Source organism: Apodemus sylvaticus, chromosome 1 (genome assembly GCF_947179515.1).
Source record: "Apodemus sylvaticus chromosome 1, mApoSyl1.1, whole genome shotgun sequence".
Taxonomy (NCBI): Eukaryota; Metazoa; Chordata; class Mammalia; order Rodentia; family Muridae; genus Apodemus; species Apodemus sylvaticus.
In genome coordinates this window covers 57,207,708-57,230,327 of record NC_067472.1, presented here as the reverse complement: position 1 = coordinate 57,230,327, position 22,620 = coordinate 57,207,708, and the positions used below count along the sequence as shown (strand labels likewise).

General features: G+C 54.6%; 2 protein-coding genes across 7 annotated transcripts in view; one reads left to right on the top strand and one right to left on the bottom strand.

The window, feature by feature from the left end:
• Ltbp3 (latent transforming growth factor beta binding protein 3) overlaps nt 1-8,710 on the top strand; it is a 16,537-nt gene extending 7,827 nt beyond the window's left edge. For 3 of the 4 annotated variants that reach the window (XM_052192273.1, XM_052192282.1, XM_052192265.1), the window contains exons 12-27: nt 993-1,118; nt 1,229-1,360; nt 1,456-1,584; nt 1,787-1,909; nt 2,045-2,167; nt 3,910-4,032; nt 4,225-4,344; nt 5,764-5,892; nt 6,151-6,318; nt 6,477-6,560; nt 6,804-6,932; nt 7,013-7,150; nt 7,500-7,661; nt 7,734-7,814; nt 7,898-8,029; nt 8,125-8,710. In XM_052192273.1, coding sequence (XP_052048233.1) covers nt 993-1,118; nt 1,229-1,360; nt 1,456-1,584; nt 1,787-1,909; nt 2,045-2,167; nt 3,910-4,032; nt 4,225-4,344; nt 5,764-5,892; nt 6,151-6,318; nt 6,477-6,560; nt 6,804-6,932; nt 7,013-7,150; nt 7,500-7,661; nt 7,734-7,814; nt 7,898-8,029; nt 8,125-8,276 — 2,051 coding nt within the window. In that variant the 3' untranslated portion in view covers nt 8,277-8,710. Of the gene's footprint in view, nt 1-992; nt 1,119-1,228; nt 1,361-1,455; nt 1,585-1,786; nt 1,910-2,044; nt 2,168-3,909; nt 4,033-4,224; nt 4,345-5,763; nt 5,893-6,150; nt 6,319-6,476; nt 6,561-6,803; nt 6,933-7,012; nt 7,151-7,245; nt 7,372-7,499; nt 7,662-7,733; nt 7,815-7,897; nt 8,030-8,124 lie in introns of all 4 variants that reach the window. The other variant, XM_052192291.1, reaches the window with a different exon arrangement.
• Scyl1 (SCY1 like pseudokinase 1) lies at nt 8,612-22,620 on the bottom strand. Of its 3 annotated transcripts, none has more exons than XM_052192328.1 (17): nt 22,435-22,620; nt 21,942-22,082; nt 21,422-21,771; nt 20,851-20,941; nt 20,598-20,753; nt 17,128-17,286; nt 16,341-16,448; nt 15,695-15,808; nt 12,592-12,747; nt 11,543-11,731; nt 11,362-11,437; nt 10,987-11,151; nt 10,694-10,836; nt 10,275-10,346; nt 9,123-9,329; nt 8,982-9,042; nt 8,612-8,882 (listed from the first exon to the last, which is right to left on the bottom strand). In XM_052192328.1, exons 1-17 carry the CDS (start codon nt 22,543-22,545, stop codon nt 8,758-8,760), a joined length of 2,424 nt encoding a protein of 807 aa, XP_052048288.1. In that variant the 5' UTR covers nt 22,546-22,620; the 3' UTR covers nt 8,612-8,757. The 3 variants fall into 3 exon arrangements, with proteins under 3 accessions (XP_052048288.1, XP_052048297.1, XP_052048303.1); XM_052192337.1 differs by having other exon boundaries at nt 10,275-10,343; XM_052192343.1 differs by lacking the exon at nt 8,982-9,042 and having other exon boundaries at nt 8,784-8,882; nt 10,275-10,343.

The window sequence follows — 22,620 nt, the reverse complement described above, 5'->3', positions numbered from 1 at the left end:
AGGCCAAGGTGTCTGGGAGGGAAGCGAGGAAGCCTGTGGATAAGTACCCGGGCAGAGAGCAGCCTGTAAACACCGCTGGTCAAGTGTATTCTGGCAGAGTGGAGTCTAGCATCACCCTGGGCTTCGTGGAAAAAGTGGGGACCAAAAGGGGAGAGGAGGAAATGGGGCTATGAACCAGAGGACGAGTGGAGCCCTCCATCTGACCATCTGGATACAGCTCTGGCACAAGTTGGGTTCCTAGGAACTGACTGGCATCTGTCTTGGGAGGGAGATACTGACCATTGGAAATGGTCAGGGTGGAAAATGGAGGACCCAGGTCCTTGGAGCAAGGGGTGTTGAAGTCACTGGCTAGAAGACAGTAATAAACCTGAAACCACAGGATTTAAACTATTGAGGGGACTTGGAAGAATGTCGTCTCAGAGACTCTTGGGAAAGAGTATTAAGAACATAGGGCAAGCCGGGTGTGGTGGCGCACGCCTGTAATCCCAGCACTTGGGAGGCAGAGGCAGGCAGATTTTTGTGTTTGAGGCCAGCCTGGTCTACAGAGTGAGTTCCAGGACAGCCAGGGCTATACAGAGAAACCCTGTCTCAAAAAACCAAAAAACCAAAAAACCAAAAAAAAAAAAAAAAAAAAAAAAAAAAAAAAAAAAAAAGAGCAAAGAGCATAGCATAGGGCAATTAGCCATTGTGGTTTGACTTGAGGTGACAGGGGTCAGGCTCTTAGAGTCCTAGGTAGGCATGGAAGTAAGGTGGCAGGGATGGCAAGGATACCAGAGTCCTATATGGAGACTTTCTATAACAATGGCATTAGTATTATTTGAGATAATGTTTAGGAAATCCTGGGATTTAAATACCCATGTGCAGAAGGCAGAGATCACTATGTGACTAAGCTCTCCTGGTCAGTAGGGCTGGCGTGTCAGTATCTGCCTCTGGGGTGTGGCAGAAAACACATTTTCCTGATCAGCCTTTGACCCAATCCCCCCATGCCACAGAGACCGATGAGTGCCGATTGAATCAGAATATCTGTGGCCATGGACAGTGCGTGCCTGGCCCCTCGGATTACTCCTGCCACTGCAACCCGGGCTACCGGTCACATCCGCAGCACCGCTACTGTGTTGGTGAGCAGGGGTTGGCTGGGGAGGAGCCTGGGTTCGCTGGGGAGGAGCCTGAGACAGAGCCTGGGTTCCCAACTTGCCTTTGATGTCTCCTCACCTGCTGATCCTTCCAGATGTGAACGAGTGCGAGGCAGAGCCCTGTGGCCCCGGGAAAGGCATCTGCATGAACACTGGTGGCTCCTACAATTGTCACTGCAACCGAGGCTACCGCCTCCGCGTGGATGCAGGGGTCCGCTCGTGCGTGGGTGAGCGCCACCAACCCCTGGCTAACCTGTGTATACTGGGTGGGACCAGCTCCTACTGCCCGCCCCACGCCCCATCGTACCCTGTCTTTGCTCAGACCTGGACGAGTGTGCCAAGCCTCACCTGTGTGGTGACGGTGGCATCTGCACCAACCTCCCTGGTCAATACAAATGCAACTGCTATACTGGCTACCGGCTCAAGGCCTCCCGACTACCCGTTTGCGAAGGTGGGTTACCCTCCAGACCAAAAAGGGTGTCGCAGCAAGAGGCCTGCACTCGTCTCTGATCCTCTCAGGCTGGAGTCAGGGAAGCTAAATCTGTTCCATTTTGCCTTGATTTGTGACGGCGGGAGGCCCTGTCCAGGAGTATGAGCACCGGACCAGCTATGTTGTCCCCAGACCTGTTCTCTTCCATTTCCCTTCCATACAGACATCGACGAGTGTCGCGACCCTAGCACCTGCCCCGACGGCAAATGTGAAAACACACCGGGCAGCTTCAAGTGCATCGCCTGCCAGCCTGGCTACCGCAGCCAGGGGGGCGGGGCCTGTCGTGGTGAGGGCGGATCCAGGTCCATATGGGGGGCGGGCCTCCTGAGGGTAGAGTTCCGCCCCTCGCCCTGGGGACCGGTGCCTCACTCCAGCAGTTTGTAAGTAGGGCGTAGTGAGACACCAGCATTCTCCCCTGCAGATGTCAATGAGTGCTCCGAGGGTAGCCCATGCTCCCCCGGATGGTGTGAGAATCTTCCAGGCTCCTACCGTTGCACGTGTGCCCAGGGATACGAGCCTGCACCGGACGGCCTCAGCTGCGTAGGTGAGCTCCAGCACGCTGGAAGTTAGAGAGTGGGTCACGCTGTAAAACCAGTGGTTGGTGGGGACTAATTCTGCCGGTTTTCTGAGGCTTATGTTTTCAGCGAAGCAGCTGGACGTTGGGAAGTGGATTTTTTTTTAAGTGTATGGATGTTTTGCCAGAATGCATGAATGTGTACCACGTACAAATCCAGTGTCCAAAAAAGGAGACCAGATCTTCTAGAACTTGGGACCTCGGTGAACTCCCAAGTGGGTGTGCCCTGTGTAAGAGCAGTAAATGCCCTTAACTATTGAACCAACTCTTTTTTTTCAGATATATTTATTCATTTTATGAATCTGAGTACAGTGTAACTGCCTTCAGACAAATCAGAAGAGGGGATTGTATGTATTACAGATGGTTGTGAGCCAACATGTTGCTGGGAGTTGAACTCAGGACCTCTTGAAGAGCAGTCAGTGCTCTTAACCATTGCGCCATCTCTCCAGCCTCTTGAACCTACTCTTGTCTGTTAAGAGATGAGGCTTGAGCTAGCATGTGATGGCGCACACCTGTAATTCCAGCACTTGGGAGGCAGAGGCAGGTGGATTTCTGAGTTTGAGGCCAGCCTGGTCTACAGAGTGAGTTCCAGAACAGCCAGGGCTACACAGAGAAACACTGTCTCAAAAAAAAAAAAAATCCAAAAAAACCCCAAGCCAAACAAACAAACAAACAAACAAAAAAAAAACAAAACAAAAAAAAATGAGGCTTGAAAGTTTCGTTTGGAAAGCATGATAATTTGACTGGGGAATCATCAGTCCTCTTCTTTGTGGTAATGTTTAAGTACCAAAAACTAGACCAGAGACTAGAATTTAGACAAACTGGGAAATCTGACAAATTTGTTGACTAGCAGAGACAGAGGCCTGAAGGAAGGAGGCTTGCATTTCTCTAAAGAACTGTAGGAATTAGCTAAGCAATGAAGAATGAGAGGGCAGCCTGCTTTCCGGATGGATGGGGTGAGGGCAGTGGCCTGGGATGGCCATGAGATGCTCTGACAGTAGAGCAGGTTGGCTGGATGTCAATGTCAGGGAAAGAGGGGAGTCTGCTTTGGTGACTCCATGTGTGGTGCTGTTCACTGGGATAAGTCCCTGGGATTGGGCTGCTTTCAAAGGGAAGTTGGGGAGCCTTCCATGCTAGACAAGCTCAGAAGGGTGCTCCATTGGTGACTCAGGCGGGTCTCTCAGTCAGAAATGTCAGAAACTGAGCAATGCAGGTTAGGAGTCTTGAGCTAGACACGTCCCTGTGGAACTATGGTTTGTGGAGAGTGGGGGCTCTGGAAAGCTGAGGTGAGCCTGCTTACCCCAGGAGATAGAGTTGGATAGAAGAACATCTAGCAGAGCCTCTTGGCACCAACAGGAGGGAAGGCGGGCTAGATGAAAGGGCATGAGGAGATGGGAGCAGAGGCATGGTCGGGCGATGGAAGGTGGCTGGGCTTTCAGAGCCCCCCGAAGCTAAAGAACTCTAAGCAGTATAGGAAGAGAGGGAACCTCTTGTTTGGCGAGTGTGAATGAAGGGCGGGAAGACATGAGCTCTTTAGCATCAAGTATGACCATGGAATCCTGGGAACACTTGGCTTGGTCACCCATGCATGGTTTTCATGTGGAAGCAGCATGGAGGCCCCCAGGCCTCAGCTTTGTGCTCCAGACAAATGGGTAGCAGTGGGAAAACAGTAACAGAAGCCTGGTCCCCTGACTCTCCTCTGTGCCCTGCAGATGTGGACGAGTGCGAGGCTGGTAACGTGTGCCAGGATGGCATCTGCACGAACACGCCAGGTTCCTTCCAGTGTCAGTGCCTCTCTGGCTATCATCTCTCAAGGGACCGGAGCCATTGTGAGGGTGAGGGATCCTAGAGCCTGTTCCTACCCACCCCAGGATCTCTACTGCCCAGGTCTAGTCCCCATCCAGATCCCAGTTGTGATTTGAGGGTGTGGGAATGACCCAGGGCCCTTGGAGTAGGGACCTCAGATAATTCCAGGCCCTGTGTATGGGGTCAACCGATGAAATTCTCCAAACCCTAATCTCTTACAGACATTGATGAATGTGACTTCCCTGCAGCCTGCATCGGGGGTGACTGCATCAATACCAATGGTTCCTACAGATGTCTTTGTCCCCAGGGTCATCGGCTGGTGGGCGGCAGGAAGTGCCAAGGTATGAGGAGTGGGCCAAGGGCTCCTGAAATGAGCAGCGGGACAGTGTGATCTAGCTGACACACTGTAGCACTTCTGTATCTATTTGACACACTGTAGCTTTTCTATAGTCTTTGTATCCATCCATTCATCATCAATCCATCTAACTCATTCCCCAGTGTATTTGTTCTCTCTCTCTCTCTCTCTCTCTCTCTCTCTCTCTTTTGTTTTGGTTTTTTGTTTTTGTTTTTGTTTTTTTTCGAGTTTCTCTGTATAGCCCTGGCTGTCCTGGAACTCACTCTGTAGACTAGGCTGGCCTTGAACTCAGAAATCCACCTGCCTCTGCCTCCCAAGTGCTGGGATTACAAGCGTGCGCCACCACCGCCCAGCTGCATTTGCTCTCCTAAGAGGGTCACCCTGCCGGCTTCAGTGTTTCTGTGTTACATTTGGTGCCTGTGTGTTTGCTTGAATCATGTCTGTGAACCACATGCATACATCCCTGTGGAGGCCAGAAAAGGGCGTTGGAGCTATACAGGTGGTTGTGAGTGGACATGTGGGTGCTGGGACATCTGGCAGAGCAGCCAGTGTTCATAAGGGCAGCGCCATCGCTCCAGCCCTCTGCTCAGCCCCTTACAGATATGATAGTCTGACTGACCTCCGTGTACATCCACCTGCACACCCGTTTGCCACAAGGTGCATTAGGTATTTCAGCAATGAACTGGGGCTCCTAGTTTGGAGGGGGCACGGAAATGAACCTCAGATTCAGGGCAAGGGTACCCAGAAGTTAATTAAAGGGAGGTGGCTGTAGAGTTGAGATTTGAAGCATAAGGAGTCTTTCAGCAGGGGCTCTGAGAGGGAAGGGGCCTCTCAGCAAGGAACTCTGGGTGGGGAGACCCCTCAAAAGGGGCTGTAGGTGGGAAGGGGTTTCTCTGGGTGGGAAGGATCTCTTGGTGAGAAGGGTCTCTCAGTAGGGGCTCTGTTTGGGGAGGGTCTCTCTGTTTGGGGAGGGTCTCTCTGGGTAGGTTTCCACCCCATGAACAACAGTTGCAAAGTACTCAGTGTATCTTTTAGAAGGGTAGGGGCAACTCTACCTTGAGCAAAAATTTGGGAGGAGTGAAAGGGTTTGGAGCCAAGTTTAATGACATGTATTTGCCATCCCAGCTACACAGGAGGCTGAGTCAGGAGGATATCAAGCAACAGATGTTCCTTCAAGGAATAGCAAAACTTCTTGAAAAACCAAAACCAAAAAAAAAAAGCAACAGCAAACCCGAAAGACACGCAGACAGGCCCAGGGGACTTCTGTTGTACACACTTTGAAACCAGAGCAGAAATTCGGGCTCTGAGCCTGTGCAAGGCCTTTGGGCACACCCCAGGGAAAGAGGGTCTGGGTCTCTCCACAGCTGAGCTTGCACTTGCTTCCTGGACTTCTTGCCCCTCCCAGATATAGATGAGTGCAGCCAGGACCCGGGCCTGTGCCTGCCCCACGGGGCCTGTGAGAACCTCCAGGGCTCCTATGTCTGCGTCTGTGATGAGGGTTTCACACTCACCCAGGACCAGCATGGGTGTGAAGGTGAGTCCCCTCCCTTCCCTCAGCCTGGTAACCCTTGGAGCTACAGCTGGCTTGGAGATGTATCCTGGTTCCACCTTTTTGAATTCCTGGAACAGGAAGAAATCCTCTTTGCCTGGGAGAAGTGGGTGGAGCTAGACTTCTCACCAGGTGACAGGAGGGCCAGGGCAGGCGAAGGCCAGAGTGGGTGCAGTTTTCGAGTACAGTAGACAGGGCCAAAGCTGCTATCTCCATGACCTTTAACTGTGGCCCTCTCTCCAGAGGTGGAGCAGCCCCACCACAAGAAGGAGTGCTACCTTAACTTCGATGACACGGTCTTCTGTGACAGTGTATTGGCTACCAATGTCACCCAGCAGGAGTGCTGCTGCTCTCTGGGAGCTGGCTGGGGAGACCACTGCGAAATCTACCCCTGCCCAGTCTACAGCTCAGGTAAGAGGGGCACGGCCACCCCTTCTCAGAGCGCCCTTTTGTTCATTGGGAAACCAAAGCGCTTTCCCTCTGGGTGGATGGGAGGGAAAGGATCAGAGAGCGGATGTGTGGCCAGTGTGTGCTCAGCCCTGCTTTCCCTGCCCTCCCTCACCCTGCAGCTGAATTTCACAGCCTCTGCCCTGATGGGAAAGGCTACACTCAGGACAACAACATTGTCAACTATGGCATCCCAGCCCACCGTGGTAAGCTCCGACCTGGCACCGCCCTGCTTCTTCCCATTACAGTTTGTTTTGGTTTAAGGGTGCTGGTTGGGTCTGCCACCTCGCTGGGTAAGCTCCACCCCTTATACCAGCTTGGCCCCAATAATCCGCCAAAAACCCTGCCTGGGGTCTACTCTCCCAATAAGCCCCGCCCATGAGTCTCAGCCCAGGGACCCAAAGCTCCGGGTAAAGCAGAGGGCACTCACGTTTCCCTTGGTCACACAGACATCGACGAATGCATCTTGTTTGGGGCAGAGATCTGCAAGGAGGGCAAGTGCGTGAACACGCAGCCCGGCTACGAGTGCTACTGCAAGCAGGGCTTCTACTACGACGGCAACCTGCTGGAGTGCGTGGGTGAGCACAGCTACAAGTGGTGTTCCTGGGGAAGCAGCCTGCTCCAGGCCTGCTTCTGTCATCAACCCTTCTTTCCACAGACGTGGATGAGTGCTTGGATGAGTCTAACTGCAGGAACGGAGTGTGTGAGAACACACGCGGTGGCTACCGCTGTGCCTGCACGCCGCCCGCAGAATACAGCCCCGCGCAGCGCCAATGTCTGAGCCCGGAGGAGATGGGTGAGGCCCGGGGAATCAGTGCGGGGAGCAGAAGGGACCAGAGCCCAGGCTGAATTGTGATTACCACCTCCACCAACCCCCTCGATGTCCCATAGACGTGGATGAGTGCCAGGATCCGGCTGCTTGCCGTCCTGGCCGCTGCGTCAACCTCCCGGGCTCCTACCAGCCCTGGGTGCCCAGGCCCTCCGGCCGCGACTGCCAGCTCCCCGAGAGCCAGGCGGGTGAGGGGTCCTGGGCCGATTTTGAGTCCTGTCAGGGTGGAGCTCCCGGGCCACAGCCGGCAGCTGGGATGGGACGGCAGTGGGTAGCTCCTGCATCCCTCCTGTTTGATGTGGGTCACGTCCTGCAGAGCACGCCCCAGAGCGACGTGAAGTGTGCTGGGGCCAGCGAGGAGAGGACGGCATGTGTATGGGGCCCCTGGCTGGACCTGCCCTCACTTTCGATGACTGCTGTTGCCGCCAGGGCCGCGGCTGGGGTACCCAGTGCAGACCATGCCCACCGCGTGGCACTGGTGAGCTACCCGAGGGACTAGAGGTAGGGACAGGACTACAGCCATGTTGCTGACTCTAGTTCCCGCTTCCAGGGTCCCAGTGCCCGACTTCACAGAGTGAGAGCAATTCTTTCTGGGACACAAGCCCCCTGCTACTGGGGAAGTCTCCGCGAGGTGAGGCCGAGGGAGCAGAGGTGTGGATTAGTAGCCACCAGTGGGAGCCCATGTTGATCTCTGTATTCCTCTGGCCCGTGCAGACGAGGACAGCTCGGAGGAGGATTCAGATGAGTGCCGCTGTGTGAGCGGCCGCTGTGTGCCACGGCCAGGGGGCGCGGTGTGCGAGTGTCCTGGGGGCTTTCAGCTGGATGCCTCCCGTGCCCGCTGCGTGGGTGAGCAAGACTTAGGGACAGAAGGGCAAGGTCCGCGGGGGTCAGATCGTACCACAGAGGGACTTCACCCAAGCCCACGTTATGCCACCTTGCAGACATTGATGAGTGCCGAGAGCTGAATCAGCGCGGTCTGCTGTGCAAGAGCGAGCGGTGCGTCAACACCAATGGTTCCTTCCGTTGCGTCTGCAAAGCTGGCTTCACGCGTAGCCGCCCTCACGGGGCCTGTGTGCCTCAGCGCCGCCGCTGATGCAGCCGGAGCCCACACCTCAGTGACCACCGGGAGTATTTTCCACTGAGAGTGGAGACAAGAACCTTTGCTCCTTAACAAATGAGAGCACGGACCCAAGGCTCTGTCCGGGCCCACAAATCTCCTTCCCACATCCCAACGCCCAAGGGTACTCCTGTCTGCAGAGGAGTCTGCTTTCCTCCCTGAGGACGATTCCTAGAAACTTCCAAGTCAGATCTGCCCCCTTAATTTACTCTTGGCTTTCAAGGCAAACTGATAGTCACATCCAAAGGTGCTTGGGATGGCAGCACCACGACCTACTGCTCGGGCGGGTTAGGCTGAACTGGAACCCAGGGTGTGAAATAGAATTTATTGTGGCTCTGATTATGTACACTAGATGTGCCTGACCTGCTGACCAGGCTCACATGGTTTGTACAATAAATACATCCGCTGGGCCTGCTCTCCAGTGGCTGGAAATGCCCAGGGCTTGGGGGTGGGGCTGTCAGTCCAGCTTCCGGGCTCCCAGCTTCATGGGCCCCTTGGTGGCCTTTTTCTCTGCCCGCTTGGCTTCCATTTCTCTTCTCCTTTCCTCTCGCTTTTTCCGGGCCAGCTCTGCCTTCGTCTGTCCTGGGACCAGGAAGGAAAGGGCCAAGTGGGCTGAGCAGTCTCCGCTCTGGCCCCACACCTGCCCTACCCTGCCCGCCAGCTCCCCATGGGGACACTCACTGCTCTCAGCCTCCAAGCCTTCCCAGTTGTCTTCACCCCAGGAGTCTGGGTCTGGCCTGGGCTGAAAAGGAAAATGCAAGCTGCAGTGGGGGTCAACGCCCAGCACAGTCCGCTCCAAGCTGTGCACTAGCAAGCCAGTACCTGAGCGCTGGGACGAACAGACAGGGCAGCAAAGGGGTCGCCTTTGTCACTGGGCTCCGCACTGCCCCAGTTGTACTCGCTAGCCAGCCGTGTGCCTTCTGGGGGTGGCTCCACAGAGCTGGGGTCCTGCCAGCCCTGGTCCCAGGAGCCCTCAGCTTCCCAACTGCTCCAGTGTGAGTCCAGAGACTTGTGGTCTGGGTGGCTGACCTGTGAGTGAACAATGGGAAAGACAGGTAGGCCAGGGAAAGTAAAGGACCAAACAGTGCTCCATACAGACCCTGCCCACCATCCATACAGACCCCTGCCCACCATCCATACAGACCCTGCCCACCATCCATACAGACCCCTGCCCACCATCCATACAGACCCCTGCCCACCATCCATACAGACCCTGCCCACCATCCATACAGACCCCTGCCCACCATCCATACAGACCCTGCCCACCATCCATACAGACCCCTGCCCACCATCCATACAGACCCCTGCCCACCATCCATACAGACCCCTGCCCACCATCCATACAGACCCTGCCCACCATCCATACAGACCCCTGCCCACCATCCATACAGACCCTGCCCACCATCCATACAGACCCCTGCCCACCATCCATACAGACCCCTCCCCACCATCCATACAGACCCTGCCCACCATCCATACAGACCCTGCCCACCATCCATACAGACCCCTGCCCACCATCCATACAGACCCCTGCCCACCATCCATACAGACCCCTGCCCACCATCCATACAGACCCTGCCCACCATCCATACAGACCCCTGCCCACCATCCATACAGACCCCTGCCCACCATCCATACAGACCCTGCCCACCATCCATACAGACCCCTGCCCACCATCCATACAGACCCCTGCCCACCATCCATACAGACCCTGCCCACCATCCATACAGACCCTGCCCACCATCCATACAGACCCCTGCCCACCATCCATACAGACCCCTGCCCACCATCCATACAGACCCTGCCCACCATCCATACAGACCCCTGCCCACCATCCATACAGACCCCTGCCCACCATCCATACAGACCCTGCCCACCATCCATACAGACCCTGCCCACCATCCATACAGACCCTGCCCACCATCCATACAGACCCTGCCCACCATCCATACAGGCCCCTGCCGCCCGGCCCACCTGTCCAGCTCGGCTCCCTTGGCCCTTGGCACTCCAGTCATCCTGCTGTGCCAACACAGATTCAGCTTCCTGCTGCAGGGTAAGAAGGAGAACTGCATGACCAGCAACATTCTCATCCCCCAAGAGGCAAGTACAGTGAGCCTCCTGGCCACAGGCCTGCCCTTTGGGATTTTTATTGGTTTTGAGACCTACCAGCCCTCTCTTCTCTGATATAGCTCTAGGGACCCTGGAGTTGAATAGGGGCTCACTCAGTGGCTGTCCTCAGTGGCTGTCGCTAGCCTGTCATGACGGATTCATAAAGCTTCCCTACCAGGACACCATGCAGATGGGGGTGGGGCTGCCTCTGGTCTGCACACTCCTCTGAAGGACAGCCTGTGCCGTGAGCTGGGGCCCTGGTGAGGCCTCTGAGCCCTGCTCACCTCCAAGCTGCCCCAGTCCTCATCCTCCCATCTGTCAGCAGTGGCGCTGTCTTCTGCAGCGTCCTTGTCTTCTTCCTGAGTCTCCCAGTGGCCTGAGGTTGCAGGGGTGACAGGGGCAAGGGGAGGGTCTGGAGCAGGATTTCCTAGGAAACAAAGTTCTTGAAGTAAAATGGCTAGGAGGAGAGGTGTGAAAGGAGAGCCCAGAGTGACTAGGCGATGCCCCATGCCTTATGTCCCTAACACCGCAGCAGGGGAGCCTGACAACAGCTCTCAGCCACTGATGTGGCACTCACCCTCTGGCACCGGTCTCTGGGGCCCAGCAGTCTCAGACGGCACAGGTGTGGGGTGTGCTCGGATCAGCTTGGAGGTGAGTGAGGATACCCCAGTCACAGCCCAGCCTGCCCAGCTGGCTGCAGCCCCTCCTGTTCCAGGACTGGATGCTGCATGGACATCCTTCTCTGGACAGTGAGAGATACGCAGGTATAGGCTTCGTGTTGAGATGCCAGAGAGCCGGCTCTGCGTGGCAAACCCTCTCTTCCCTAGGCCGTCTTCCACTTTATGGAACACCTATGGCAACTCGGTGGGTGTTTCCAGCTTTTAGACACTTTCATGGGCAGGACATACCAGGGGACAGTACAAGACAAAGAACACAAGTGTGGGTCACTCACCTACTTCTGCCAGCTGGGTAGGATCCTCCGACACAGACTCTAATTTGGACAGGAAGCTTCGGATGGTCTTAAAGGCCTGTGGAATAACAAGAGGTTCCAGCATTCCCAAGGCATGGCCGGGCCTCTGGGAGATTGAATATCCCCAAGCCCAGCCCCCACGTCTACCCTGGCTGCGCCTTACCTGGTCCCGCACAGATTTCTCAGGGTCCACAGTAAGTCCACAGAGCACAGGCAGGATCTTATGGGCACAGTCGTCCATCGAATAGAGATTGTGTGTGGCAGCGAAGCCCAGGACCCCCGCGACCCGGGATGGTGCAAATGGGTCCTTCGTGGCCCGGCTGAAGGCAGAGGTGAGGACCCTGTGTCTAGTCTGAGAGCGCAGACGGAGGGAAAAGGATGCTTAAGTACAAAGATGCAGCCGCAGCCCCAAGCGGTTCTACCAGACCTCACTTTTCACTCCCGGGCAGGGGCCATGAGAGGTCTAAATGTGTGTGCCTAGCACTCTCAACTTAAAGAAGAGAATTCTTCCCAGCACTCATAAGAGAGAAAGAGAGAGACAAGTAGATTTCTATGAGTTTGAGGCTAGCTTGGTCTATAGAGGTGGTTCTAGAACAGTGAGGGCTGCTACACAGAGAAACCCTATCTCAAAAAACCCAAAAATCCAAAACAAAAAAAGTAAAAGAACTTAACCTACAATGTGGACCCAGGTTTCTCCTGGACCAGTGGGTTCCACACTGTCTCACGGTGCACAGCGCAGCCACGGAGGCTGAGTGAGTCTTCCCCCCTCCTGCTGGGCCTAGTCAATCATTAGAATTGTTGGTTTGTTTTTGAGACAGTCTCCCTATGTAGCTATGGCTGTCCTTGAACTGACTTTGTAGATCAGGATGGCCTCAAACTCAGAGATCCACCTGCCTTTGCCTCCCAGTGCTGGAACTAGAGGCAGTGCCACCACTGCCTGGCCATGCCCAACTTTCATTCAGCCTTATTAACTGTCCAGGCCTGGCAGAAGTTTGAGTGTTGTGTAAAGACATGGAGTCAAACAGACCTGGGTTCACAACCCTTATCGGCTGTGATCTGACCTACAGCTAACTCCACCTCAAAAGCCCAAGCATCAGGCCCAACAATGCTCGGGACTGAGGGTGATGCTCTGGGACAGGGAGGACCCAAGCACACAGGCTTTGTAGCCTAAGAGGAGGCTGCCATTCTTCTATAGCTCCACAGGACACTCACACTAGCACTGAGGTAGGAGCCGATTTTGCCCAAGCAGACCGTGGTATTGCAGCGGATGGGACCCTGGTCATCCTTGGCCTGCAGCCTTGCGAAGTGCTTCATCAGCTCCACGTTGAGGTTGGTCTCATTCAGCTTTGGGGCCAAGAGCAGCATGGACTGGAGAGGAGAGGGTAGAGGGACTGTGAGCCAGAGCAGAATGGACTCCTAGGAGAATGTACAGGCCACTAGTGGGCTATCACATCCATCTAGGCCTGTCTGTCCCAACTAGCATATTAGACCAGGGTGCCCCTGGTCCCAGCTCCCTTTATGGCGAGACCGCAGACACTTACCTGCATTCTGCCCCATTCAAACTTCCCTACCAACACATTCTGACGACACCCACTCTAGCAAACTGGTTCATTCAGGTTGAGGTCACTGATGACCTCCAATTTGCTAAATTTGATTTTCAATTTAACTTTGTTTTGTAGCCCAGGCTATCCTTGAATTTGCAATCCTTCTGCTTCAACCTCCTCAATGCTAGGATTAGAGGCATGCACCACCCTGTCTAGACTTGGCAATTTATTACTTATTTTTTCAAATTGCTAAACATAATGGCTGTTCTAGATTCCTTTATGTTGCTGTAATAAACACTTTAACAAAAAGCAACTTGGGTCGGGCAGTGGTGGCACACACCTGTAATCCCAGCACTCTGGGAGGCAGAGGCAGGCGGATTTCTGAGTTCGAGGCCAGCCTGGTCTACAGAGTGAGTTCCAGGACAGCCAGAGCTGTACAGAGAAACCCTGTCTCGAAAAAACCAAATCCAAAAAAAAAAAACAAAAAACAAAAACAACAACAACAACAACAGAAAAAAAGCAATGTGGGAAGGAAAGGGTTTGTCTCATCTTATAGCCACCAGGTCACAGTCCAGACAAGAACACAAGGCAAGACCCTGAAGGCAGAGGCCAGGCACTGCGGAGGCAGAGGTAGGGTCATGTTGGGGAATTCAAGTCCAACTTGGTCTACACAATGAATTCCAGGACAGCCAGAGCTATATGAAGAGATCCCATCTTAAAAAGCTACTCGGGGAAGAGGGATGGAGTAGAGAGGCAGGAATAGGAGGAAGCTGTTTCTCCTCACTAGTCCATGCTTCCGGGACCTCCAATTCAGGGCTGGCCAGGCCATCTTGCATAAGATAATGCCCCACAGACATGCCCAAAAGCCAATCTAACCTACGCAATTGTGCATTTTGAGCTTCCCTCTTTCTAGATGACAAGAAAATGAACCAGAACAAGGGCCCGTATTCTCTTACCTCTACCCCTGACCCTTTAGGAGTTCTGACACCCCCAAGTTCTTCCTACACTTTTAAGCTCTGTCTGGTTCTACCCCAGCCTGGGTGAGTGCTCGACTTACTGAAATCTGGGAGGTCAGAAACCTCAAAGTGTACTCGTCAGCTTCCTTTGTATCTAAGACTCCTGCCCGCTCAGCTCTCTCCGTGCGTGGCTTGCAGGCCCTGGTGTTTGGATCCGCAATGCTCACATGCAGCGAGGACTGAGGAGTGAGGCTTCAGGGCAGTGACTGAGCCCGAGGGCTCTGGCCTCACCAGTGGTGATCCACTGTTGGGTTCAGAATTTGCTGGTTGTTGGGAGATGATGGAAGCTATGCAAGTGAACCTTGTCTAGGCAGTGGATCCTTGGGAGTTATCCCTTGCCAGCCCCTCCCCTTTGTCCTTCTGTCCATCTGTGATGAGGAAAGCAATTCTGCCGTCACTTCATGGTCCCTGCCAGCATGTCCCAGCTTCCCAGGGGCCCAAATGTAACAGAGCTGTGACCGTGGACTGAGAGTCCTGACTCTGACCCCAGAAGTGACAGATCTTTTCCCTTTAGGTCATTTCAGGTATTTCGTCACAGCACAGTAAGCTGACAGCAGTCTCCTGGTGCCATCCTAACCAAGACTTCTTCCCTGTACTTTACATGAATGTGGTTGGTGCCAGCTTAGCACCTCCACCTACCAGTCATTCCCAGTCTGCAGCTCAGTCCTCTTAGCACACTACACCTTCAGACCCTTCCAGGCCTAGAGACCGCAGGATCATCCTTAACTCTCAGAAAAGACTCAGCCACTTCAGAATGCCCCATTCTCCATGTGGCCGTCATTACGCCAGCACCTGACAACCCTGAACAGCTTCCACCCTGCCTGATAGTCAGGCTCCACAAAGAATACAATCTGTACACCACTGGCTGTCCTGGAACTCACCTGAGTTCACCCAACCCACCTGCCTCTGCCTCCTGAGTGCTGGGATCAGAGGTGTGCATCACCACCACACCCAGGGATGCATGGACTGTCCTTTAAAGCAAGTCCGACCCTGCCACTGCCCAGCTCACTTTCAATGAGTGTGCCAGGTGCTCTGACTCTCATCTGTCTGGCTCCACCTTCTATAACCACGCCCCTTCAGCACTGACCACACCCCTTCAGCATTAACCACACCCCTTCAGCATGCTAGATCCCTCTCGGCTACCTCTACACTACTAGAGACCCCAGCCTCAAAGTCTTTACAGTTGCTGGCCCTTCTACAAGGAGCACATTTATTCCAGGACATCTAACAGACTAGATGAAAGCAGTTCCTCCTGTATACATGCCCCTTTCCTTTTTTGAGGCACTTCATGTAGCCTAGACTGGCCTTGAACTTATGATCCTCATGACTCTGCCTCTCTTGCACTGAAATTACAAGAGCTTCAACATCTGGCTAAAGCAGTCGTTTTGAAACATTTCTGAAACACCCTATGTAGACCAGGCTGGCCTAGAACTCACAGCTATTCTCCTGCCTGTGCCTCCTGAGTGCCAGTATTACGGGTATGTGCTTCCATGCTAGGCAGATAGGTAGTCCTGTTTTTAAAGTTCCAAAACCTCCTTTCTACACTATCCTTTTGCTTTCTGATGACATGCACATGGGTGGGCTAGGCCCACTGTTTGTCTCGGTCACAGTCAGAGGAACTGGCTGCCAGTGTGCGCTGTGCCCTGGCAAGGCATCTGGACCCTCCCACTGCACCTTTAGGCCTGTGTTCCAGAGAGAACCACTTCCCTGTCTTGGGAGACAAGGGTTAGTCATTCCAGGCCTGACAACACTCACCTTGACTGTCTGCTCCCGGATGGCGGGGTTGGTGTCCAGGAAGCCATGTATGACGTGGGGGAAGATCTGGGTGTTCACTGTCGGCTCATCAAGGTACTGGATGAACTGCTCCATCTGTGGCCCAGGGTAGGGCATGAGAAGACAGCTGCACCCCCACCGAAGTCACAGGGCCACTCTGGCTTCAGCTGTTCCAGTGCAGACACTAGCCACCAGGTAGCCTCCTGAGGAAGCCCAGCGCGCGCTCATGTGTGTGTGTGTGTGTGTGTGTGTGTGTCCTCAGAAAGGAAGTGCATTGACAATTGGTCAGGAATTGCTTCCTGGTCCTGGGGAGTCACTAGTTCTTTCTGGCTCATAAGGACCCTCTAACCTAGAAGCCAACAATCTGTAGGTCCAGCTGTCTTGGGACTGACAGGAAAAATTGTGTCCTAATCCCAAGGCCCTAAGTGATGGAGTCTGAAGAATCCCGAGGCTGCAAGGAGCCCTGGGACCAGCTCCACCTCCCGAGAGCTTTCCTGGCCCTTCACCTGTGTGGTGGCCATGGTAGAGGTTTCTAGGGTCCCTAAGTAGCCAAAGCACAGGCTGGGGGTGATCAGAGCCAGGACAAGGCCTGGGAGGAGGACCTGGGCAGACTGGCTGAGGCGCCTACCTGCTGGAGGAGGCGGATGCGCATGGCCCGGTCAGTGGATGAGAACATCTTAACCACCACAGGGATGATCTTTTGCTGGTACTCTTCAGCACTGAGGAATTTTCCCACCTGAGGAAAGAGCAGGAGGAGAGCTTGGCCACGCCCACAGGGCTGGGGCGACCTCACAGGGGTTCCTCATCTAGCTCCCGCTCACTGCTGGCTTCCCAGGGAAGGAATGAGTTGATGGTGGAGAAAGCATTTCCTCAGCAGAATCTTGGCCCACACTCTGCCCCAGGTAACTCTCCTTCAACCTTCCTTCATGTCTTAGGAGGCAGTGGAGAACTCAGCGCCCCTCCCTATGAAGTGGTGCCTGTGCCACACATGCACACAGAATTCTCCCTACAATTTCTGAGGGTTCCAATTAAACAGAATTTGACAGCTGCCTTTTAAACTCTTCCAGCAAGTCCCTTCAGGGGTAGAGTCCCTGGGGATGGGCGGAGCCTATGTAAGTGCTGCTGGCTAGGGTTGGAGGCAGAGGGGAAGATCAAGCTGCCAAAGCGAGTGCGGAGAGGAAGGGTAGGAATGTGAGCAGATTCCTGGGTACACGGAGAAAGGCTCTGAAGCAGGGGTCTGTAAGCAATTTGGAGGCACAGGGACTGTCCTTCCCTAGGCTACGACGTCCCCTGGCAGGTAGCCCTTGCTTGCTAAGTCATGAGGACACTGGGTTTGAGTCTACCCTGAGCATGCTTCTCACTCAAAGCTGTATCCTCCCTGGTCCCTGAATCCCACAGCTCCTGGCCCCATTTACCTTGAAGAGAGGTGTGAGGACCACGGCCCCAGCATTGCCAAACTCAAAGGCAGTCAGTAGCTGGGGCAGCACCTTGTGTCGACAGAAGTCTTCGGGAAATGAGTCTAGACTCTTGCTCAGCTCTTGGAAGAACTTCTGCTTCTCAGCTGGCTCTTTGATCTGGGGGAACATAGACAGGGTTCAGGGGGGAAACCAGCCAGACCATGCCAGTTGGATGAGGGCAGGGGCCACCCCAGCCTGAAGGGAGCAGTGACACTATGGAGCCCAGCTCTCCATGGGTGACCATGGGCAGACGCTTCACCTGGAAATGGCATAACAGCGCTACCACTGCTCTGAGGGTTCAGTCAGAAGATGCTCAGAAAAGCTGCCGGCGAGCCAGGCCTGACCACCCACGCAGCGGCCAGCACCCACGCAGCGGCCAGCACCCACGCAGCGGCCACCCACACCGTGGCCAGCACCCACGCAGCGGCCAGCACCCACGCAGCGGCCACCCACACCGTGGCCAGCACCCACGCAGCGGCCACCCACACCGTGGCCAGCACCCACGCAGCGGCCAGCACCCACACAGCGGCCACCCACACCGTGGCCAGCACCCACGCAGCAAAGGCAGGAGGAGGCCGAGGCAACATAGCGAGACCAAGGCCAGCCTGGGCTACAGAGCTAGAGTCTTCTAGTGACCGTTCTTGCTATATCCCTGTCACTTAACCTACAAGGTAATCAATCCCTAAGAGATCAAACGCTTTCATCTGCATGTCCTGTACTGTTCACAGTGACCCACAGGAGGAAACGGAAGCTCAAAGCGAAGGCTCTCACTTGGCACCTTGCCCTGGCCTGGTTGTACACACCGGGAGGAGTTTCTGGAGAGCCATAGAAAAAGTCAGGAAATAGGCAGACAGTCTTCCACCAGACCTGGGCCATACCAGGCTTGACAACCATTAGTCTTTCGAATACCCCCACCCTGATAATACATAATACCCACAACACAAATTTCCTGAGCACAGTCTGAAAACTAAAACATCCACACATAGCATCTCCAATAACCCTCTCCACAGCGTTACAAGGTAGGAAAGCGCATATAGTTTACCAGCAGAAGCTGACACACAGACAGAAAGGATGCTGTTTAAAGACACACTGCTGAGAAGTAACCAGCACACCTCTGCGACTTCGCAGAACGACGCTATCCCTCACCCATTTACAAAAGAAGACAATGCGAGTTAAGGCTCCCAAGGCTGCAAACAGTCATGGTGGCACATGCCTTCCAAGCACTGGGGAGACCAAGGCAGGATGGAGGATTCAAGACCATCCTGGGATGCAGAGTGAGGCCTTGCCTCCGGGGGAAAAAAAATCAAGTATCTGGCTAGTCATTACCCAAAGCCCCATGTCCCATTTTACTGCCATCCTCAGGAACAGCCTGGCCCAGAAGCAGTGACCCTGGCTGAGGTGCTTAGAGCTGTGTAGTCCAATGTGGGAAGCAAGCTCTGACCCCAGAGCCAGGGAGGTGACAAGAAAGGTTCAAAGAGAGAATCACAGCCAAGGCCACCCTTCCAGAGAGTCACAGTCTTCACTCCCACGTTCTCCTGGGGGTGGGGGTTGGGTGAGGTGGGGATTAGCCAGAAACCGCCCATTTTCTATGGGGCACATATTCAGGGGACAGGCAGTCTGACAAAGTCAGCCAGGTGAGAAGAACTCCATGTAACAACCACCCCAGTGCCCCCACACTGGCCAGGAGACACCAGAGCTCAGCAGTCCCAGCTACTGCTTCAAGATATAAAGCCAGATATAAACCAGGCATGGCAAATCATGTCTTTAATCCCAATACTCAGGGAGACAGAAACAGGAGAATTTTGAGTTCAAGGCCAGCCTGGTCCACATAGTGAGTCTCAGGACAGCCAGGGCTACACAGAGATAACCTGCCTTAAAAAAAAAAAAAAAAAAAAAAAGACACTGGCCTTCCTGCTTCACCCCAACAATGCAACAATGCAACAATGCACTCTGTTCTGAGGTCTGCCACCCTCCTGCCCAGGTCCTCAATCTGTGTTCCCTACACCTGGCTGGGTCCGAGCAGAGCCGCAGTGCGTTGTCACCATGCCCATGCCACTAAGAGCTCTGGGTGCTGACGACTCTCCCTCGCACTGCCATGGATGCTGAGACGCAGAAGTGAAGCAGAGGATGCCCCCTTCCCTGTGCCGTTCTGTCTCCCGGGACCAGGACTGTCTTTCCTGAGTCACCTTCCAGGTGGGTCCTAGCACAGTTCTCTAAGGGACCCTCAGACACAAGGTCATTTTCCCTCCGGCGCTTACTCAGGGAGCACAGGTTCTCTCAGTAGCATTTCCTGTCTCTCTCCTGTAATGAGAGCTCCCACAGGTGGGGACCTGCTTGTTTGTCCTTGCTGGGTCCTCAAGGGCAGGTCTGCCTCTCCTTCCTCCCCAGGACTTTGTGTGGCACCCATGAGGGACAGAGCAGCAATGCAAGTATGAAGTGACTGGTAGGTCGTTGCTGGGTGACAGAGGAGCCATCAAGCACGTGTTGTGTGTGTGCCCAGATGTACACAGCAGCCTGCACTACCTGTCGCCACCATGAGTGGATTCAACAACCAGAGAGCAAAACTGTCAGGAAAGAAAGCACTGCCCGTACCACATATGTGCAGCCTGCTTTCTCTTGCTGTAGTTTGCCCAAATATCACGATATAGTAACTATTTGCAGAGGATGTGTATTATCTAAGGTGCTAGTAAGTTAGCTACAGATAATGTAAAGACTACAGGAGGGGGTAGGGTAATGGCTCAGTGGGTAAAAGTACTGTACAAACATGAGGAACTGAGTTCAAATCCATGGCACCCATGTAAAAAGGTGGGCACGACCCAACACACCTGTAACCCCAGGGCTACAGAGATGGAGACAGAAGAATCACTGGAAATGACTGGCTCCAGCCTGAGTGAGACCCTAAAGACTGGGAATCAGGCAACATGGGATAGAGCAGGATACCTGATATCCTCCTCTGGCCTCTGCACATTTGCACATAGGCAAGTCCACATCCTCACACATGAATACATACAACACACACAACACACACATGCACAAGATTATGGAAGGATATAAATTATATGCAAATACTATGCTATTTTACATTGAGGATCAGGACATCTGCCAACTCTCAGGAGTCCTAAAGCCAGTACCCCACTGTGCTGGTTGGTTTTCACACCCAGGAAGATAGAATCTCCACTGAGAACATGCCTTTATCAGATTGCCTATAGCCAAATCTGTTGGGGACATTTTCATGATTAGTGATGGATGTGGGAGGGTCCAGCCCACTGTGGGCAGTACCACTCTTGGGCATGTGGTCCTAGATACAAAAAAGCAAACTGGAGTAAGCCAGTGAGCTGCGTGCCTGTCTCCACACAGCCCAAATGTGAGCCACTAAAACACAGGTGAGAGAGCGTGGCAAGGAATCCCAGCGTGGACTGAGGGCTCACCTGAATCTCCTCCAGGAAGAGGTTGGTCTCGACAAAGCGGTTGCTCATGAAGCCACCGGGCGCTCGGCAGTTCTGCAGGAAGCGGGCAGGGTTGGGACGTACTCTGGGGTTGGCTCCCACCAGCTCACAGTAATGGGTCACCAGGGATTTGGGGATCTGTAAGAAAAGGTTCCGTGTCAAGGAGAGAGTAATGGGTGGGTGGCAGGAAAGAAGGGCCTGGGCCAGACGAGGCAGGCAGAGGCCGGACACTTACCTTCCCAGGGTTGCGCAGGGCAGCTGCCCGAGGTAGAGACCCATTGAAAACTTCCCAGATGAGGCAGCCCAAGCGCCACATGTCTGCTGACCTGTGGCGGTAACCCAGAGCTGTTCAGGGCTCCCCAGCATATACGAGGTGATGTGTTTTTATATATGTAAAAGATAAAGAGGTAAAGAATATGCTCTATGGGGGTGGGGGTGGGGAGTTGTGGGGGTGTCTCAGCAGGCCTGTGCTGCCTCCAACCTTCAGGTCCCAAGCACCCACTACAGGGTGCAGGGATCACAGGCCCCAGCTGCATCCCTGCAGTGACCCCCTCGGCCCCATTTAACAAAGACACCAAAGCTCAGAGAAGCACAGATACCTGCCTCCAACATACAGCTTTTAAATTCAAAAGCACCAAACACCTAAACTCTGTCCCTCGTAACCAACCACCTCCTCCTGAGATCCTGCTCCCCTTCCCAGGCAGGTAGGAAGGGCCAGTGGTTTCCCCCGGCTAGTCTAGGGGTTCCGAGGGTGCAGGGGTCTCCAGTGCAGGGCAGATCAGGGTACAGTGACCTCGGGCACCCACCACTTCTCTTTGACTGCTCTGCCACTGTTATCAGCCAACTCCGGGGGATCATACTGCTCAAGCTCGGGGATCCCCTTGCTGGGTGGTCCCCCGCCGTTGCCCTGTGCTGAGTACATGTAGTCCAGACCCCCAAGTTTCCACTCGCCAGCCCTGTCCACAAACACAGCAGCCATGCAAACATTATTGTGGATGAGGTTGCAGTCGTTGACCAGGAAGCTGAGGGCTTTCACGATCTGGTGTAGCCCCCATGACAGCTCCTGCTCCTTCAGGCCACCTGCTTCTGCTCGTGCCTTGAGGTATGTTCCCAGTGGGGTCACAGCCTCTGTCACGATGTGGAGGCACTTTTCTGTCTGAGTAAGAAAAAAGGTATTAGGACACGGTTCCAGAAGAGGGAGGGAGGATGAGGGCTGTGACAGGGAAAGAGGTAGTGGAGAAGATACCAAATCTGAAGGTGCTGAAGCACTTGGGTACAAAGTGAGGGCCTGAGGAGAGTAAGATGGGCAGATCGGGCGACAGGTACCTCCAACCCATCGATATAGGCCAGGATGTTGGGGTGTCGTAGAGTTTTGAGGCGTTTGAAGGCAGCTTTGGCCACCTGGGTCTGCTCTTCGGCTCCAGGTTTGACATCATACACGAAGATGGACACCGCGCTGCCTGTAGCCTGGTGGAGGACACAGCAACCTGAGAGGCGCAGGCCAGGTGATCACTCCAACCAGCCTGGGCTACAGCAGCTCTGAGCCCATGTCCAGAACAGCAGGGAAAGGACTCCAGCCAGTCTCGCCCCAGGACAGCCCTTAAGGATCTAGCCAGGCCCACGTGACCCCCGTCCGGTTTGCTTGTCCGTCCCTCGGTCCTTCCGCCCGCCACGTCGTCACTGCTCGCCCAGCTCTCCAGCCCGTTGCCGGGATTCTCGGTCGCCGCCACGTCAGGCCCGGCGCGACAGAGTGAAGCCGGCATACAGACTAGGAAAGGCCGAGGTCGGACGCGGCCTTCGAAGCAGCGCAGTAACTCACCTTTTTGCGGCCTCGGTGCAGGATCCAGGGCCCGGGCGGCCCGCCTTCGGGGGGCTCAGGGCTCAGCTCGAACGGGAAGTCCCGGACAGGGTCCCGGGCAAAGAACCACATCGTCGCCGCCGCCACGGGCTCGGGAGCCTCCACTCCGGGTCCTCCGGCTGCCCGAGCCGGGGCGGGGCGGGGCGA

Coding starts and splice junctions, on each gene's coding strand:
- Scyl1 (XM_052192328.1), bottom strand. CDS start 22,545: ATGTGGTTCTTTGCCCGGGACCCTGTCCGGGACTTCCCGTTCGAGCTG. Junction 17,287..20,597: donor TCTTCCTGGAGGAGATTCAG/GTGAGCCCTCAG, acceptor ATGTTCCCCCAG/ATCAAAGAGCCAGCTGAGAA. Junction 16,449..17,127: donor TCCTCACACCTCTCTTCAAG/GTAAATGGGGCC, acceptor CTCTTTCCTCAG/GTGGGAAAATTCCTCAGTGC.